The 21,221-nt window shown below is 35.1% G+C and overlaps 1 protein-coding gene across 5 annotated transcripts in view; it reads left to right on the plus strand.

Annotated features, from left to right (window-relative positions):
* Nucleotides 1–21,221, plus strand: part of SIPA1L2 (signal induced proliferation associated 1 like 2) — a 150,507-nt gene that overhangs the window by 46,517 nt on the left and 82,769 nt on the right. For all 5 annotated transcript variants that reach the window (XM_085315472.1, XM_085315474.1, XM_085315475.1 and 2 more), the window contains exon 3: nt 17,900–19,605. In XM_085315472.1, coding sequence (XP_085171598.1) covers nt 18,141–19,605 — 1,465 coding nt within the window. In that variant the 5' untranslated portion in view covers nt 17,900–18,140. The remainder of the gene's footprint in view (nt 1–17,899; nt 19,606–21,221) is intronic.

Consider the following 21,221-nt stretch of genomic DNA (forward strand, 5'->3'; position numbering starts at 1 on the left):
TCTTAAGTAGGTGGGTGGGAATTAGATGAACACTTTGCTTTACCTGCAGATGAGTTGGTAAGTATATCTGAAACAATGTGTGGTCTTGTGGCATTCTTAATGTTAGCTGCTTGTAAAGAGTTACAAGGAAATTACATTCCTAGACAAAAACACAGCAGGACAGAACTATTCCTCTCTAAAATTCCCTGCTGAGTAGTTCCTGTGTACAGGAGGATCACTTCTCTTGTGCAATTTGTACTAAACTGTAGTTCTTTCATGCGAGTCTATTCAAATAGGAGAGAKACCCTCATCTGAAATGAGGAGGAGGAGATTTGAACACCTGGGGAGGAGCCAGGGTTGTACCTGAAAACCATGAGTTTAGATTTTCTTTTTAAATTTTCTGCAAAGACTAACGAATTGGAATCTTGTCTGCTCTCTGTTGCTATTAGTTCTGTCAAACTTGCACTGATTGGTAGGGAATAATATTTGGCTTAGTTACAAATATTTTAGGACTTCCAAATCTTTTATTAGAATGRCAGAGCTGATTGAATCATTGGTTAAATGGGCCTTTATTTCCTTCTGTAAGAGTTCTATTAAGGRTAGGGAGCACTCCACGTTCATTTAATCAGTGGAAGAATTGTCTTGACTGGAACAAGTCCAGTCTGTAACAGCTATTTTGAAATGCCTTAGCAACAAAAAGTAAATTCCAGTTAACATATCCCTGTTATGAAACTCGGATTTCCAGGAAGATGTGACAAACTAATACAGATTCACATTTTATCTTCAAGATGAATTATTATATTCATACAGTAGTTTTTATCCATAATAGTTACTTAAGTTTTCTCTTAATGCAGGTGGTATTCTTTTTTTTTCATACAGGTGTTCTATTCGTTCAAATGTTTTTCTGTCACTTTGATATACATCTGTGAGCTTTTCACATGACGTCAATGTTTAAACTCAAAGATTAGTTGAACTATTTTCAAATATCTTCAGTTCTGGAAGTCCTGAAATATTTTTTAAAATATAGAAATACTTATTCTTTGATTTCTTATAAAAATAGTAGCAGAAAATTAAAATAAGTTTTTGTTTTGATACTTCTAATAAAATAAGTTTGTATGGATATGGTATCACAGGGCTTCTGTTYGTTTTCTGTTTTTCATGTTAATATCTCCCTCTAGTTTATCCATTACTAGCAATTTGTAATTTATAAGATCTTGTACTTGCTTTCTTACTAGACTTGTTTGTTTTGTAGTTGGAAGCATGTTGCTGATAATTTTCTCTGAAGGTCTTTGTTCTCTGGATTTCTCTTTATACTGTTGTTTGAAATGGATCACTTGCTGACTTTAAGGACACCCTGATGGACATATTCATTTTGCCTGGGTTTTGATAGGAGATGAATGGACTAAAGTGTAAGCCAACGTATGCAAAGTATTAATTGTTGAGCATAGATTCAGACCCTTCTTATTCAAAGCAAAAGAAACAACATATATAAGCATACAGCACAATTAAACCTGATAGCGTCCCTCATCTCCTGGAAAGAAGGATAGAGGAATATAAGGTCGGAAGTTGCTGTAATGGATGCTAGTGATGTACAGTGTCATCTGAGTATCTTGAATACCACAAAGATGGACCTGGGTAAAGTAGAAAGGACTGAGTGATACTTTAGGAAGTTGTTAGTAAGAAGGAAAAAATACTGAGATAAAGGAAGAAGGCAGTGGAGGAACAGTAGTGAGATGAAAGAGGACAAAATATTGAAAGGGAAAACTAGTAGTAAAACTGAAATGAAATAGAACCTGAACTGAATGTTTTTAGGTAAGAGAGCTGAAATAGAGGCATAYTTGTAAAGTCAATTGAACTCAAACGATCTGTTGGAAAATTGGGCTTGTGGACCACGGGAAAAAATGAGGAAATTAATATTTATAGAAGAGGAAGAAGGGGGCTGGSGAAAAGAGTATGATGCAAGATATTTCTTTTGATTTCAAGATATTATAGRAGGCTGAACTTGCAGGGCCTGACTCAGATGACTTTCAATAACAGATATTTTTGAACATGAGATCTGATTAAGTTTTCCAGGATGGTGTTAGGCATCAGTGAGCAGAATGCTATTGGCCTGTGTGGAAATCAGAAAGAAGATGGTATGGACAYGTGGAGCTTCTGATTTGTGGTTAGCAAAGCTGCTAGTTTTTACCATCTCTGTAATTGCCTGAAAATTAAATAACTGTTTGACAACTATTAGCATGTTCTAGTGTAACGATAACCCTCCTTCTAATTTTGCCTTGCATCTTATTTTACCTTATAGGCCTATTCACATACTGAGCAGCTATGCCTGGATAACTCCTATCTGTGAATATTCTCATTGCAGACTGATGGGATATTATGTTCTAAACACAATCTACCTGGCTTGTCCTGCTTGTAATCTGAAAGGAGAATGGTATTTCTACATAATGAAAAGGGGAATGTTACATGAATTAGGAATGAAAAAATATCTGGTATATGAAAATGGGGAAAAGGAGAAGAGAAGGGGCATGCAGCATCTTCGACATGTGAGGTAAAAATAGGAGAGCCAAAGACTTTCTTTAGAAGAGAAATGATGGATCAGAGTTGGGAACTACATCATGAGAGGCAAACATGGCATGCAAACGCATACCATTTCTCTTTGTGAAAAGCTAATAAATTATTGGAATGGAAGGGAAAATGTACATGCGTTCTTCGTAAATATGATTTTGTTTTACTAAATCTTCCCACTGAAACAGAGACAACCAAGTTTAAGTTTTGCAGTGCTGCTATTATGCTCCAAGAACAATTTGTGAGACTTCATGGCACTTTTTTTTTTTTTCCCTCCCTCTCCCTGCCGTTTGCAGAGGAATCTGCTGTAATTTACTAATGTAAATTTGTATAGGGACCACTGCAGRCTTCATGTAGTCAAACTGCTGAAATACAAGTAGCCTTTATGTTTTCTGAATATGATTGTAGACAATTAGTTAGCAGGTTCGTGCCTATCTGTTTTGACCCAGATTGCTGCCTGTGCTTTTTGTCTTAACATAGTTATGTATCAAAGGGAAAAACACAACTGACTTGCTTTCTGTAAAACTGACACTGTTGACCAAAATTTTAGTCTGCGTTTTCATAAAGGCATTTTTATCCTCTAGGAGAGAGAGGCTGTTCCCCGGCCCCTATATTGCATGTTTTGAAAAAACTCTATAGATCTTATAGAATCTTTGCTTAGTTCAATTTAAATCTGTTAAACATTTTTTTGCAGTGTAGTAAAAGAATAAGATGAGAGAGAAGTTGATTAAAGTTTTTTTTTTTTTTACTTTAAAGATGGTACTAAAACTTCCGTATAATGTTTTTTTCAAAATAAATGATRACATGGACCTGCAAACTCACAAAAGTATGTATGCATGTAAATGTGAAAATATTTTTGCTTATATTATACATGCACTGTAATGAGAGTACCCATACTGAGGAATCCTGCCTTGAACATGCACAAAAACATGTTTGCATGCAGATTAGMTGAAAGAAGCTCAAGTGACTGAAGCATTGAGTACTGAATGGTATACTTAGAAACAWAAGTATTTATCACAGGATATTGCAGGATATCTTTGAGTTTTTTAAATATTTTTTAATGTAAAAATTGATTGGATAGCAATTGATAGTTAGCCGGTCTGACTATTCTGATTTTGTTGCCTTTTGCCTGATTGTATTTTATTCAGGCCRCCAGAAATTCCTTACCTTATTGTATGGATGATGCTTTTGTACTTTTTCAAATTGTCCTGATTTTTTTTATTCACATGTGCATTTATTTAAAAAATGTGGAAAAGCTATTTGAGCAGAATCTAGAAAATCCTTAACTCATTGCTGATATTCTGCATAAACTGTTTAAAAAATCCTATAACTTCAAAAGATACACAGTGCATTTTTGTCTCAAATGCTTACATCCTAGTAAAGGTACTGTTCTTGAAGTGTCATACATAATGTTGGCACTGTAGTGTCTTTGACCTTTTAGTTTATTGAAGAATATGCAAATGCAATTTGGAGGAAAAATATTTATCTAGGTTATCTAGAAAACTAGATTTTTTTAATAATATCCTGAGTTTTTGAATTTTGCTGTATTTTTTTGGAAAAAGATGATGAGTATGGTTTGGGAAGGAGAAGGAATGCTGTTTATTTAGATTGTATGCCAAATATATAGTTTCTTGTATAATTGTGAGCTTTCTAAGAGTCAGGAACTTAACAATTTGGGCTATTGCTTTCTAAGCTTTGACTTTTTGAAATTAACTCTGTAGTTTGTTTCTGTAATGTAAATATGCTCCAAAAAAGAGGGAAGTATACATTGTCACCGAGTAAAAACATAGTTCCAGAAATACACAGTCTGTTTTAATGWCATGCGGTTTGCTGACTGAGCAGAAACTTTATGCTGAATCAAAACCAATAATAAAATTCAGTGGCAAATTATTCACYGTGCTCATAGAGCATTACTGTGCCAGTGCACGAACCATTTGGATCGGATAATCACACTTTGCTGTTTGAACACCTTAATTTACATTAATGCCAGCATTTCATTAGTCAAATACAAAATTCTTTCTGAATTATTGGGTGGAATGTTACGTAAGCAGTATTTTAAAAGCAAAAACAAAAACAAAATTGGCCATAGTAAAAGCAAGCTATCATCTTCTAAATGAATGTGACCCTGTAATTAGCATTGCCTGTGCTTACCAACACTGGACCATACTTGTATTACTCATAGTTCCAGATGATGTTGTTTCATATCTGCCTGTTTAGATAAATATTTAAAGGCAAATTACTGAAGCAATCAAATATGTGTTTATTGGGACTGTTTTAAGCTTTTGATGTGTTCAATAGGTCACTCAGTGTCACCAATAGTTTTTTTTTTTTCACTATTTCAATAAGTAGTCTCTTAATGTAAATTTTCTTACTGCCCCCCCCCCAAGTTTTTCTTTTGACCTGTGTCATAAAGGAGGAAAGTTAGGGARATGGTATCTAGTTTATGATAGCCTGCAGTTGTCATGCTTTGTGTCATTTCATAGAGAATTTTTGTGGGATCCAAATAAAGAGAAAAGACTGGGAGTAAAAGGGCTGGGGGGAGGGAGGAGAAAGAAGCAAGTTTCTTGAGATATTAAGAGGTTATTTTTAAGATTGTAGCTTTTAAAAGTCTATTTTACTGCTTTGCCATTTTGCTAAATATCAAGAAAGGCTTGTGGAAAATTTTGTAATATCTCCCTATCAAAAAGGAATATAACATTGAGCCTGTATTGCTTAACCCAGTCATGACTGGAGCTTTGTCTAAGAAAGGGGAATTTCTGAAAGAAGTGTTACTTCCACACTGTAATTTTGAACACAGTTATTTTCTTCTTATTTGAAATGAAAATATATAGCAGGCTTCCTCAGCAGGACACCTCAAAAGAGTTCTCTGATGTGTGCTTTAACATGATATACTAGAGGCAAAACTGTAGAGCAATGGTTACACTATTTAAACTCTTTTTGGARTGGAGGAGGGAGGAAGCRTTTAAAAAGCGTTGCACTGCAGTAWAATTTAAGTAAAACTAATTTTATCAAAACTTTTAGAATACTTTTAAATCTCATTGAAAACAAGTTAGTTTCAGACAATGGCTTGATTTAGATAAGCCATCAAATAATCACTGAGCAGATGATAATGATGTTTCGTTGCTATGAAGTTGTGCTGAATTGAATGGACTGCTAAGAAAGGAAGAACAATATTCTGTGGGCAACTCTCTCTAGTTTCCCTACCTCTGTYTTCATTTAATTTTATGAAAGATTTTCTTTTTACCATTAAAAAGAACCATGACTAACCTCCTCATCAAGATATTTGGTAACTACCAAGATATTCAAGGTATTTTGTTGATATTATGAAATCAGCTTTCTAAATCTACACTGTAAAACTAACAATAAATTATTTTTAATCTAACAAGACCTGTAAGAATTAAGTGCACTGTAGTAACCAGAAGTTTCAGCATATTTTCTTTATAATTTGTGTTCTTTTGATTCAGATAGACCTTGTTAAAAGATAAAAGTGAAATCKCACCTGTCAGAAAAGAGCTTATTTAAAAGAATAGCACTTGATCATAATAATACWTGTAAAATAAAAGTGATGTAAAAGTATATGAGAAATTACTTGCTGACTTCTGAAACTGCAAAACTTCATTCACTTTGTAAGCTACAGAAGACTGGTCAGTAACATTTCAGTTTATGCTATGTCACAGCTCATACAACTTTTGGAAGAATGTCTGTAAACTCTACTCTTCTTGTACCTATGCCTTAAATGCAAAAATACGGTTATTTTCGGCCAACAAGGTCTGTTCAAAGTAAGTGGGTGGAAACCTGTGTGATGACATACCCATTTCTTTTGAAGATGAGCATAACAAGAGATCCACCTTTCCTCAGTTACGTCTTACTGTTTATGCCATCCAAGACAGTTTGGAATGTCCATTTCCTTTGGGCACTTACGCTCTTAACATAGTTCTGTTGTTTGTCAATATTTCATCACAACAGAATATTTCTAGTAGGGAACAGGGAATTTGTCTGTTACTCAGACTCAAGCTGTTGTGTCAGTATCCCCATGATTAAAATCTTGGCACTCTTTGTTACCTTTTTCACTGATGGATGTAATGGGTGTCTCTTTTGCTTTAAGTAGAGGACTATCACTGCTCTTTCTATTTCAAGAAATGAAATGACTTTAAAAATTCATGTGCAGCATATCTCATGATATTCTGTGGAGAGTAGTTCCAGTGAAAACAACATTAATATTGTTCTAATGCTGACTGGTTTGCTAATTGGAGGAACTGGATAATCTCAGGGCATGATGCCTAATGTWTGAGCAGAGGGGGCTCATACCATGAGATCTAGCTAACTGTTTCAGACATTGGAAATAGTTTGACCTTTTTGAAGTGAACATGACTCTGCTTCTGCTAAAGTATCATTTAACTATGAAACACAGTTATAATGGAAACATACAAAAGAGGTTCCATGTTACAGCTGAAAATGACATTGTAGCCTTCAAAAGCTCTTTTGAGTACTCTTAACTGTCAGAATCTGCAACCTGCTTCTTGAAATAGGCAGCATCAGGTGTTTATTTGGTTTATCATTTTATTTTTTTAGAGAGTGGATGAAAAAGCTTTATTTTGGACATCACTRTGGTAGAGCTATAAAAAGTGGAATTGCCTAATATGAACTCCTGCATATTATTGATCCTGAAAGGTCAGTTACTTCACATTTCAAAGTAACAGTGTAAGAATTTTTGACCTCCTAATGTATAACAAATTGCTACAGATGTGATAGGAGCATTATATATATATATATATATATGTGTGTGTGTGTGTGTATATATATATATGTTTATATATATATATGTTTAAATATTATTTACATACCTACATTGTTTGCAGAAGTCACTACAGAAATTGTCTCTGTAACTCTGAGGTGACTAGGTATTACTACCCTGATAAATAACTTCAAACACGTAAGTATAAAATAACTGAGATTGCTATGGGAATTTTCAAAGTTCTAGCATGCACAAAGTGTTAAAAGTAGAACATAGGTTCCTGCTACCACTACCTCATTTTAATTCTGTTTCATGATGATGGATTGACTACTATACTAATAGTATATATCCTTTTTTTTTTTTTTTTCCTTGTTGAAAACTGGAACGACCTCAGTCATCTCTTAACAACAGTCCTGTGTCACTTGGGTTGTGTATTCTACCTCTTTATGCAAATAGTGAGCACACAACTATTTATCAGACACAGCTAGTCTGATAACTAGTTATACCACCTCAGTCTGAGACAGTTTAAAGTGTTGCCTCCTCTGAGGTTGTCTGTGTCTGTCTTTGCTCCTCCAAAGGTTTCCTATCAACAGTTGGGCTGAAAGAAAGGAATGTTTGCCTGCCTGTCAGCACAAACTGAAATGCAGAAGGCTGTCTTTTGTTAATGATGAAAGTAGGATTGCAAATAGGGCTATAAATTCCTACATTTGCTGCCCTTGCTACAAAGGAAATAATGCATAGCAAAACAGTGAGGAAGACAGCTAGGAGCAATGAGAACCTGGAGCACTGTGGAAATTTTCTGCAGTACATAACAGTTGGTCCTCAGAGAAAGGGGCTTCAACTGCAAAGGTGTTTGATCTTACTTGTAACTCCCCAGTAGCTGTCTGAAGCGCATAATGAAGAAAGGTTCAAATTAATCTGAACTCTGATACCATGTAGGTAGAAGCTTTTCTTTYTTCTTTCTTCTACAGGTATGGCATACACCTATTTGGTATTTGACAACTAGAAGGCCAAAATGGTTGGAAGGGCYTAAATTGTGCTATGAAGTATTGGTTTATTATGAAAATGAGAAATTTAACTACTWCTTGTAATTGTAAGGAAGGAGAATATAACCAATATTGACATGTCTGCCCGAATTTGAAAAGAGCTGGAGTTAAGTCTTGAGTGGCAAAGTTTCTTACTGGCATCAATATCTATGAATTTARATGGCTGTAATACTAAATATCAACCTAGCTACATGCTGTTGAGTACTGAAATACTTTAAGAAAGGAGAGAAGGTATATGGCATCTCTGCTAGCTTTCACTAACAGCTGATGGGATATGTATGTATAAGGCTGTCATATATTGCATACAATTCCTTTTGATTATTCTGAAAAAAAAAGCATTAAGAATGTTGGCATTGGATCCTTCTGGGGTATCTGAGGAAATGGCTGATAAAGAAGTTGAAAGGTTGACAAAGAAGTTTTGACCACTATTTCACAGTTGGAGGTAGAAATTTGGTAGCTGTACTGAAGCTGAATAAGGGCTGAATAAGAGTTGAAAGAGGAGAAATTGTACAGTAAGCAGAGAAGAAGATCGCAAGATTTTTTCCAATCAAAATTCAGTGGAGAATGTACTATGTCAAAAGGGTCTTGCAGAGGAAATGCATTTTCTTTTCAGATAATATCCTAAGCTATCCCTTCGTAATCTGAACCTTTACAGAAAATTGCAATATACCTTTTCAATACATTGTATGCTCTCTTATACAGACTTCCTTTCCACACTAAGTGCATTTGGAATTCAGAACAAGGCTTACAGCTAGGTTGATTTGAAGGTAAATCTGTAAACTCTGAGCTAAACAATGGGAAAATAAGGTCATGACATATATGACATTTTCAGTCACACTGGTTGTAAACCGTGCAAAGATAAGAAAATACAGACAATAACTTTCCTGCTTTGAAGGATCCTTTGTTCTCCCATTAAGATCATCTGAATAATGGTGAGAAACTACCTTGTTGGAGAAGCAGAACAAAAAATATAGCTTAACTTTAACAAAATTCACTTAAATAGGCTTTTTRCAGGCAGTATAGCAGTCATTGCCTTAATTTATATAAAAAATGCATATATGTACACATACATACACAGATAGTTTACATTTTTAAAAATCCATGGTAGCTGGATTTAGACTTGGCATGCTAGGTTGAGTCATGTTTAGCTGTGCCATATGAGAGGTTCGGCATTAAAAGATATTGAATGTTAACTTAATGGTTTTAAATCATGTTCTAAAATGAAAATTAAGCAGGTAGGAGAACATCATGCAGACTCACGAAAGGACTTTAAAAGCGAAGCCTCCRCTGGTAGTGTTAATATGGGGGCATGGAGAAAAGAAAAAATGACCAATCTTTTCCCTCAAAATACTAGATTAGTATGCTGTTAAATAGCCTTCTTTCTTTACCCTRTCTCACCTTAGCCCTGAAAACCCAGCTACTTTTCAGTTCTCCAACCCAAGCTTCCTGTTAATTAAATGAAGATGTATGTGAAGGGTACTTCAGTTTGCAGTATCTCAGTGTCTTTTTCCTTCTTCAGGCTAACAGGGTTGTGTGCTTATCTTCAAAGTCTAATCTTTTAGAGACTCTCTAAAAGAAATGCTATCTGCAAGTTAAGAATCACTAACTTGATTTATTAATATAGAATAATTATCTTTTCTCRCTGCTAATCTAAAACTTTTTTCAGATTGCTGTGAGGAGGACCAAAAATTCTATCATATGCTATTTTTGTCTTTGAGAAAAATTCCTTTCTAACTTCAGAAMTGGCAGTCGCACAAGCCTAGCAACAGCACTAGTATTCTCTTCTTTCCATATTCTTATGCCTACACTGATGCATTCTCATGTCTATGAGGGGGGAAAACCCCAAGCAGCCAAACTTAATTACCTTTCATTCCCAGTTTTCTCAGGGCTTTTCAGTCTCTCATGTCAATCTGCTTTGAAGTCTTCCTCCTCAGACCTGTGAAAATAGGGCACATAAGAGTGGGCAGTTTTACTTAAATGTAACTACTCTATATGTTCTGTCAGACTTTGGTCCTATGTTCAGCAATCACATGAGGAAAGCATAAACTAGAAGTGAAAAAATTCTGATCTCTCCCTGTCCCCCCCGGCTGCTCTGATAAGTAGTTTTAAAAACTATGCAATGATACAAGTGCGTTTTCTTTATTAAGAAATGTCTTGTCCAATTTAATAATACTCTGTGGGATTTTAGTAGGTTTTCTCTGTGCTTGTTCTTGAGCAGGCTGGTCTTCCCTTGGAACTTGAAAAACTGTCCTGTGCAGTGAGCTAGAATTATAACAAAAATGATAATTTCTGATGTGACAAACTCTGGCAGAAGGTAGAGTATGTGCTTTTCAGTGTTTTTATATAAGAGAATATACTTCATTATTTCTTGTAACCCACTAAATCACATTTTGTTTCTGCTAGTGTTTTACAAGAACTGTATTACTAACTTTTAGCATTTTTAGTATTTTTTTAATATGTATTAACAACTTGAAAAGACAATATTTGTTTTGATATGCTATATGATATAGTACRTTCCTTTGTACTGCATATAATATGAATATTCTCTCTAGGTAGTCTTCAACTAGTCAGTCTGCAGATGAAGTTTGATTTTTGAATGATACACCAACCCATACAGCTGTCTGTCAAAACTCATTTTCATGCCACAGGCTATTCAAGAACTACTGATTTTTTCCTTTTGGATTATGCAGATATGATCTCTGAGAATCAGTACAGGATAGTCCTTTTCGTGGTGCTCAAATAAGTTGAATGTGTAGTGCAGAAATGCTCTTTATGTTTCTAAGCCTGCCTCTGGAAGTGACTTGGTGCAGTTGTTTACTAACTGGATTATCATAGTATTTAGCATCCTGTACAATGCAGTTGTCATATGGAGATCCTGAACAAAGAAATAGACCCTGCCTTGGAGATTATCCAATTTAAATGATAATACATGCCTCCAAGCAGGAAGSAGCAATTTAAGAATTAGTGGACACATGAAAATTTCTGAGATTGTAAACACTACTGTTCTTACTGAGGATTCTGAGGTTATGAAAGTTGCTTGAGGAGAACATGGAAAATGAGTTATTTGTTGAGTGGGAATTGCTTCATTGCAATATTTCAGTGTTGTGACAGAGTTCTAAAAGATGATTTGGTCCTGCTTGGTCTGACCTGACTTCTGTAGGGAATAGGTACCAGGGATGAAGTGAAAGCCATGCCAGTTCAACAGGTGCTTCCTTTGTCACCTTTCCCAGCATGCAAACAGCTTTTGACTCTGTGCTTTGTAAGCTCTTGAACTACATTGAATATGTGACGTAATATTAACAAATTTTCTATGCTTATCTACTGATTAGTATTTCTTTTGGATATCTTTTTGGTGTCATACTCATTATTCTGTATTAAAGGCTCTTCATTCTCAAAGATAAAACTGGAATAAAGGTTCTGTATGATTAGTTGAGGATAATGGTATTTACAAGAAAGTTATAACAAAATATCGTAGGCACAGAGATAAGGACATGTAAATTCTTTAAGTCATCCAATATGCCGTATTTCTGTCCTGAAGAGATAACATGCATAAATTTATGTATGTTCTGGATGTCATCTTAGTCTCACTGTAGAAAATAGATTATTTAACGCTCGGTAAGTAAGGTTCGTTGTTGTTTTGACCTTTGACACCTGGGTTGGTGAATGGGAAGGATGAAGGGGAACAGAGACACTTCTGTGGGTTCTCTGTATTTAGAATTTTCACTGATAYAAGAACTTGACTGACAGGCATATTGCAAATTTAGCAAAAGTAATAGAAAATGTAGTAAAGGGAAGGTGAGGCAACTTTGTGATAGACATTATTTGTATGATGAGTTATACCAAGCAAAGTATGTATTTTATAACCATGTTTTCAGTTCTGTTTCAAAAGTGGCGGTAGGATATTCTGAGAAAATAACAACAGTGAGTTTAGTATTTGGAAGGTATGKTTTATTATTTTATCTGGAAAATCAAGACAGAAATCATAAGTCTAAAATTCATAAATCTAACATTTTTAGGCGTTTGGCTTTCTTACTGTTCAATTTTAAACAATTATTCCAGAAGATGATGAGATTCTTCTCATCCTACCCTCTCCCTTAAGCCTGAAAGAAAGCACAGTTCTGATTTCTGAAGGTGCTTTGTTTTCTTAAAATACCTTTCAGTGACTAGTACCGAGCAGGTATGGAATTCAAGGTTCTTTTCTAAAAATCTATTGCTGCAAAATTAAATGTTGCATCTCTGTCTCTGTCTCAATAGCTACATCATGTATCTGCTATTTCCTTGTTGGGGAAGGGAACAAGCAAAATGGGTATTGTAGTGCGTGGTGTTTTCTTTCTTCTTCTTCTTCTTCTTTTTTTTTTTTTTTTTTTTTTTTTTTTGATCTTAAACCAGTTTTGAGGATCATACAGATATCATATAAGAGTGATAACAGTCTGTTTCTTCCCCCTTCAAAATCATCTGAGCTGTGGTATAACACAGAATGCTGGTAGACTATTCTTTAGGTACGTTTATGAAATTTTGTTATTTCGACAGAGGGCTCTCTTCATTTTCTACTCTTATATTTTTCTTGAAACTAAAAACTATAAATGTGAAGAAGTAGAGCCCAACTGAGGAAGGGTGTAACAAATGTTCAGTATGCAGCAGCTCATATGTATTCTCATTAGTCAAATGAAGGGCTTCTCATCTGTCTTCTGCCTCTCATCCATGTCTATATATTAATAAAAAGTCTGAAATATGCATATGAGAAGTAACCATTTATACTGTAGTAGTTATAGCTTTAATTGTAAATTTGATGTATAGTAATTTGAACCTTTTTCCTCAGCTATGCAATTTGTTCATTGTTACTATTTTCAATCCATTTTCCACAGCTGCAATCTGAATAAGTGGCTCAATTATAGTTAGTGTTCTCCTTTAATATTCACCATGTCTCATGGAAAACTTTGAAAGAAATATTCTATTTAAAGACAATCATGCTTAAATATCATGGTTTTCTAAAGACTTTTGCATGAAAACAGATCCTGAAAGAACATTTTTTTTCTTCTTTCGTACTCCGATATAGGGTAATAGTGCTCTGATGTGACATGATAATCACCTGCCATAAAAAGGGCTGTGATATCATAGTTAAGTGTGATCAAAATTTTATGGCTTGCACACACAAATAAGTAGCATGATTTGAGGATCAGGCATAGCCCTTGTTTTCCCTCTGAAAATGAGATAGCTTTCACTTGAGACTCTAATCCGGAAACATTCTCTACAGCTTTAAAAAATAAATACTATTAACAGATACACTAAAAATATTTAAATCTAAAAAATATTTACTGATGTGGTCTGTTCTTTAAAAACAAGCAAAATGAAACAAGTCAATTTTGAACTTGCATAAAAAAATTGTATATTTTGTATATACATTGTATATATTGTATATTTTCCCTCTAATTTTCCTCTTATTCAGGAGTTACTATTTTTTTTCAAGGCTAAGCTTCATTTTAGGAACTAAGATACTGCATCAGGTTTGTTTTGTAGGTAGTCTGATGCAGAAATTTGAAAAAAAAAAAAAAAGTGATTTATTAAGTATGTGCATTTGTACTTCACACTTTTAAGTGCAGTGAAAAAGAACAGTGTGGACCTGAAGGCAGAGTTTTCTTGCAAAATTTGAATTTCCCATAACGTAACCATTATGTAACTGCTACTCTTCTATACTGGCAAAGTACATAATAGTATTGGTTTTCGGTGTGCCTCTCTGAAGAGTGGAAACTACCCAGAACTCTTTTAGCACACAGCAAATGTTGTGTAGAATCAATCGAATGGAAATTAAATGCCTGATCTTCAGCTTTTGGTGTATTATTCCTGCCTATACTTGTATTTTGTCAAATGGCACTTCCCCTTTTTTTAAGATTACGAGAGCTTGAGAGTTGCAGTTTATAGAAATTGTCATCCTGATAAAATAGTACAGAGATGAATGCTTTCATCTAAATTACACATTCTTTTTAGGATGATAGCGTTACATAATAATAGAGGCAGATTTCCAGCTTCTTGATCAACAAAATGATCACAGAAAGACTTCTTAAATAATGCATTTCCGTCTATCAAGGCTGACATGAGGCAGGGTTACCAAACAGCCTCCTTTTGACAGGATAGTCCAATAGTACACTTCTTATTCATTGCTCTGCTGCTGGCGCAGGAACATTTGTGGGCATATATCCAGGTCCCCAGGAAACTTGGAATCATTCCATATTAAAGAACTGTAACTGTGGCTAACAAACCAGCTGCTGTGTTGAGCTCCGAAGGAAGTCTTTGTAGCTCTGTGGAAGGAACTTGAGTTACTTGCATAACCTCCAGCAGCCTTAGTGGGAAGGACTGGCAGGAGCACAAGAGCAGGACAGGCACCCAGCTTTTATCTTTTAGCCATACCTACCACTGATTCCATTCTTAAATGCAAGGGTGAGATGAAAAAGAGAAGTGAAGAGCCTGACCAAAAGGAGTTAAAGGTCTTAAGGGAAGGATATTTATGATTATCTTGACAGCATTCTTTCTGGAAGTAATATTCATTAAATTCAACAAACAAAAGCTTTGTATAACAAGTAGTATTAACAACACCTGTAAGTGGGTATGCGCAAGTGGCTAAGTTCTTACTATAGTGAAAGAAAACAGGAAAATAAAGTGCTATTTGTCTGCATTAGGTCAGCTGTCAGCCAAAACACCCTGTATTACTGAGTTATAGGAATTTACAGGAATGGCCAGTACAAAAACATACACATTTTATATTAAAAATAGTCATATTTTGTCAGCTAGGCCAACTGCAAAAGTTTAAAAATCAACATCAAAAAATGCAAAGCTCTAGTATAGTTTAAATATACTGCATAACTTCTTCAAATATTAGTATTTCCAGTATAATGTCAATCTGCATTTCCATACCAGTCATTTTTTTAGTTATCTTTCACATCAACTGTAGTAGTGACTACTTTGTACATTGTAAAATAAAATAATTCTTTTAAATACTGCCTTTTGCAATGTACTTCTACTTGAAATGCTTATACCGTAGTTTAAAGAAGTATTTAAACTAACATGACTTCCAAAAGAGGCAGTCCTGCTTACCTGTGGCCTTCAGGCTGTCTCCTGCCTTATACCAGTAAAGATGTTTGTAAGGCTAAATGGTAAACCGTGTTGTGCRTTTGGATTGCAGATAAACAAGGGGAGAGGTTTCAGTTTGTTGACCTTCCCTCTTGGCTTGCACCACCTTATTCCCAATTTGATCTCAATGGTGCGATTTATGTTTCTGACTCAGTTCACTACTTTTGCACAGATGCTTGTAACAGGAGAAGAGTTAACACTAGGGAAGAAAAGAATTGTTGCAGAGAGCTGTTCCTGGCCTTGTGTGTGTTTCCTCATTTTGTAAGAGTTGAATTTTGATGTTTAAAAAAAAGTAGTTGTGTAGAGTAATGACTTCTCTGAATGTTTTTTGCATAGRGATAGGTAAGAAGTGTAGAAGTTGTAATTCACCGTAACTTCAAAAAAATCGAATTAATCTTCAACAAACAGTCAAACATCTTTCTAAATATGTGAAACTGACCTTTCTTTGCCCTCACTGCTGCTTTATATTCTTGCAAAATCAGAAAGATGATTCTAGAATAGTTTAGTCTTACTTCAGTGGTAAATGTTTTTCCATTATTGCTTTTAGATAAAGAAGACTGACTATAAAAACAACCCCCCATGTTTTATACTTTCAGTTGCATATGTTAATATTTAGCCCACAAAAGTTTTATTTCATTTCTATTATAGTACTGTGTAATAGTAGTGTTTCCCCTCCCCCCCCCCCCCAATGTTAGGCATATTGACTGATATTTTCCTTTTTTGCATTATGTTTTCCTAAGTCCATATTTAAAAATCTTATGTTCTCTTTTTGAAAGTTTTTTTTTGAACAGGCTGATTGGTTAAGCGGTTTTATTTTTCATATATAGTGAAAATTAAATGTGATGATATGTTTTTATCAGTATTGTGATCCATTCTTGGTATTACAGTCACATAGAAACTATGTCAATCATGATATTACTATAACTCTCTAAGTTGTGTTCATTAACCCTTATCTATAGAAAAGTCTTCAAGTTTGCTGTATCAAGTACAACTCAAATTCATATTTTTTTCTGACAGGCAGATAAAATACTGTGTGAAGTTTTAATTTAAATTACTCCTTTGTTTTCTTGATACTCCCCACCCCCTTTTTTTCTTTTTTTCTTTTTGGAAAGGGAATCATTATAGCATTAAATATATGGAAAAAAACAGTTATTTTTGGAACTCCTTTTGCCACCTGATATTTTCACTGATATAAGGGGAGAATTCATATTTCAGTCTAATTTGAATTGACTTCTTATAACTTTCATAAATACACATTTATGCTTATTTGCAGTATCTTAAAAGATTGTTTTGTTCCTGTTTTTGCTCAAGGAAGAAAAGCTGATAAGGAAGTAGATAACATGCATTTGTGTCTCATAACTACTGCATTTAGCCATTTTCAAGGAAACTTGAAAAAGACGTAGGAGCCTTAGAGATGATAAAGTTCTAGAGAGTCTCTAAAGATAGAGAATAGGTATCTAAGTTGTTACTATCATTGAAGAAAAGGCAGAGAGCATTGGTCATCTAGTTTTATGCAATGGGGTAAAGCTCTGGCTCTGTCTGCAAGAACGTCTTCATAACACAAATCATGGTTACACTTAAGATCATTACAAGTAATTCAAGAATTTTCTAATGTCCAGGCAGTTCCAGTTTTATAAGCGAGTTAACACTTATCAGTATGGCCACTTTTTTTAATTTGTGGAAGACAGTAATATGAAAGTAATCATGTTTTCCAGCCCTTAAGTGGGTTATTGTCTAGGTTTCCAACGAGAGGAATATAATGTGATAGAAACAATCATAAGAGCTTCACACAGCTAAATAATAGTTTACATTTTAAGTAATGAAATGTAAAGAAAGTTTTCTTTGGAAAAAGTGAAAAATATATTTATTCACTGAATTAATCACAATGGAGATTTTACTATACTCTAAAATGTTCTTTTTAAATGTGACAAGGCATTTTTCTTTGTCTGGTGGCTCATCTGTTGCATATATTTTGCTTGTTTTCTATAAGGGTATTTGTCTTCTCCCAGTAACTGCTGCATTTATTAGTCATTTTCAAGCAAACTTAAAAAAGATGTAGGAGCTTTAGAGATGATAAAGTTCTAGAGAGCCTCTAAAGATAGAGAATAGGCATCTAAGTTGTTATTACCATTGAAGAAAAGGCAGAGAGCATTGGATGATTTTTATGTTCTGTCTGGCAGAACCTGGTCTGCTGTTTGTGCATGCACTGGCTGGCACGTGAACAAGAATGTAGAACCAAACTGCTCGCAGCCTGCAGATATCATAGGGGAAACTGGGATAATTGCATWCGCAGGGATTTAAGAGACAGAATATAAAAACATAGAAAGCAAGTCCCGTTGGTTCCAGTTTCATGGGATGTTGTGTGTGTGTATAAGAAGTATCGGAGGTTTACTGTTATTGTGTATAAATATTTTAATACACTTTTTTTCTCTCTCTCTTTTATAAACAGATAAAAGAAAATTGTCTGGATTACTGCTGAACTAAATGCTTCTGAACTGAAGGAAATGCTTTAAGATTGCTCTCCTGACAGAAGTTGCACAAAAATGGTATACTGAGGATTCTGCTTGCTCTTCAGGGAAGACTATAGCTGTACTTTTGTATTGCAGTTTACTGCTCCATTAATGACAATGTAATAACAAAAGTAACGGTAACTTATGTAACACTAGCAGTTCCCCTCCCACTGTTTGGACATGAGTGAGCAAAGGTCTTCGCAAGAAGATAAACACAAAGTTAGCAGATCTTCCTCGAAGTTCAGGGAGTCTTCAAGAAGCATGCAATCTGATGATTATTTTGCCAGAAAACTTAAAGCTTTGAATGGTAGCATGGGTCCTCCTGTTTCTTCAAATGCACCTGGCAAAACTGAAAATAATCAAGCAAATGGTACACCAGCTGTGCCTAAAATGGGTGTTCGAGCAAGGGTATCTGAATGGCCTCCTAAAAAGGATTGCTCTAAGGAGCTGAGTAAAGCTGCTTGGGAAAGTAGACCTCAAACCAGTTATGAAAGCATTGGATCAATACTTCCAAATGGACAAAATGACCAAAGTGATGAGCAGGAAGAAGAGCTAGAATTGGAATTCACAGAGGGCAAATACACTATTGGAGATCTTTTTGTTCATTCTCCTCAAAGAGGACTTCATCCCATAAGGCAACGGAGCAATAGTGATGTGACAATAAGTGATATTGATACTGAAGATGTGTTAGATCAAAATGCTGTTAACCCAAATACTGGAGCAGCTCTTCATAGGGAATATGGCAGTACTTCTTCAATTGATAGACAGGGCTTATCTGGAGAGAATTTTTTTGCAATGCTAAGAGGATATCGAGTAGAAAATTTTGAACATAAAACCCTTGCTCCATTTGGATTTTCTGAGTTTTTCCACTGCGATCCCACAGTTTCTCCAAGTCTTCATGCTGCCACACAGATTTCCAGGGGAGAATTTGTCAGGATTTCTGGCTTGGATTATATGGATAGTGCCCTGCTTATTGGTCGAGACAGGGAAAAATCTTTCAAGAGGAGACTAAAATCAGAAACAGTAGAAACATCTCTATTTAGAAAATTGCGAACAGTTAAAAGTGAGCATGAAACCTTTAAGTTTTCATCTGATCTGGATGACAGGCTTGACAGAAATATTCGTTCTTGGAACTGTCAGAAATGTTTTGCGCATTATGATGTTCAGAGCATTTTATTTAACATAAATGAAGCAATGGCTACCAGGCTGAATATGGGGAAAAGAAAAAATATAACCACTGGGGCTTCAGCTGCATCACAAACTCAGATGCCAGCAGGCCAAATGGGAAACTGTGAATCTCCTTTGGGAAGCAAAGAGGACCTCAATTCAAAAGAGAATTTAGACGCTGATGAAGGTGATGGGAAAAGCAATGATTTAGTATTGAGTTGCCCTTACTTCAGGAATGAAACTGGTGGGGAAGGAGATAGACGGATTGCACTTTCTAGGGCAAATTCAGCATCTTTTTCTTCAGGTGAAAGCTGTTCTTTTGAGTCTTCTTTAAGTTCCCATTGTACAAATGCTGGTGTTTCAGTACTGGAAGTACCAAGAGAAAATCAGTCAATTCACAGAGAGAAAGTGAAGCGTTACATCATAGAACACATTGATCTTGGGGCATATTATTACCGCAAGTTCTTCTATGGAAAAGGTAAATTTTTCTCATGTAACTACTGAGATATACATGTGTTAGAATTAACTTGCTTATTAAAGATTTTTTCTTCCCTTTAGAAAGGCCTGAGTATTACTGAGGCTCTTGCAGCATTTTACAAAAGTTAAGCCTCTTAATATCTTCCAGATTCTACTGTCTTCCAGTGTCTCTTGGGGCCTTTCATATTGTATACACATATGAGTACTTCTGTCAGCACCTTAAACAGAAAGCTTCTGATGATACTTAGTTTTTGCTCTTAAAGATGATTGTTTTATGTCTTTCTCCTATAAGCCTGTTATTTTAGGACATTCACACTGCAAAGTGTACGAAACTCTTCTTGGCAGAGTGAACTAACTTACCTTACTTAGATAAGCAGTTTACATTTTGCTTTGGCTGGCTGTAATCTCTGTTTCTGTGGGTATGGAGCTCCAAAATGCTCTCTAGCCTTTCTGCATTATGAGTTACAGCTTAGTCTTCTGCTGTTATTAAAAGAAATTCRTTCTGTCCTTAAAAGACTTTGATACCGGCTGAATCTTCCTCAGATGATCTCTTTGCTTTCTAACTATATCTGAACAACAGGAAATACTGTAAGCTCTATTTTGTGCTACTTCCTCTTTTAACACTTTGCAAGGGACTCAGAAGAGAATCCAGTGCAGTGCTTGTGTTCACCAGACTGTGGAAATTTAAAATAAATAGGTTGCAAAAACAATGTATTTAAAAGGGAAGGAAGAAAAACTCTGTATTTGTGATGGAGGAGGAAGAAGACCCATAGTTAAACAAGAAAAGGCAGTAAATTCAAAGATTCAAAGTGTTTTTTAAGCTAGATAAGTTGTAAAGGATCAGAAGGTGTTGGCAGAATCCAGGTGGAAGAGAATGAAGGGAAGTTTGTGACACAGAGACACCATATGTTTTGAGGGTCTGAGAGAAGAAAGGATTGGCTTAGATGTAAATGAAAGGAAAGTTGTCAATGGACAAAGATGGTAGTGGAGGAGAAGAAAACAGAAAAAGGCAAAGGTTAAGCCGAACAAAAGATAAACTTGTTCATTAAATGCTTTTAGAATGGATGCCCTTCTCTTTTTCGTGTTATCTTCCTATAGAGCTGTAACAGAAGGTACATGAGAGAAATCTGCATTGGATGGCCCTCATGAGGGAAACAGCAAGTTAGGCAAATCTGTTGATGGAACCAAATAGTTCACTTTCAGTATCTATTACCAAAAGGAATAAAGCATGCAGGGAATCTCCAGGTTACTTCCAACTGCACACGGCTCTTGTCTAAACAAAATTTTTTTTGGGTAGAGGAGAGAAAATGGGCATTTTGCCTTGGGCACTGAAATGTCTTGTTACAGTGCTGATCTCCTGTATAAGAAAAAGTGACATTTATATGCACGCTGAGTCTTACTTGATGCTCTTCCATGACAGTGAACTCTTCTAGCTGATTGTTCATTGAATTGTAGATTTAATAGCACAGTTGAATTTAGCAGTATAATTGTGGAAGGATGAAATAAAAATTTAGCAAACAATAGCCACTTGTTTATAAAGACATATGCGATGCCACTGCTTTTCTTTGCCTTTAACAAGATATCTGTGTGAGAAATAACTTTCTGCATATTTGATTT

Source organism: Rhea americana, unplaced genomic scaffold (assembly GCF_003343005.1).
Source record: "Rhea americana isolate MKP2758 unplaced genomic scaffold, rheAme1 scaffold_43, whole genome shotgun sequence".
NCBI lineage: Eukaryota > Metazoa > Chordata > Aves > Rheiformes > Rheidae > Rhea > Rhea americana.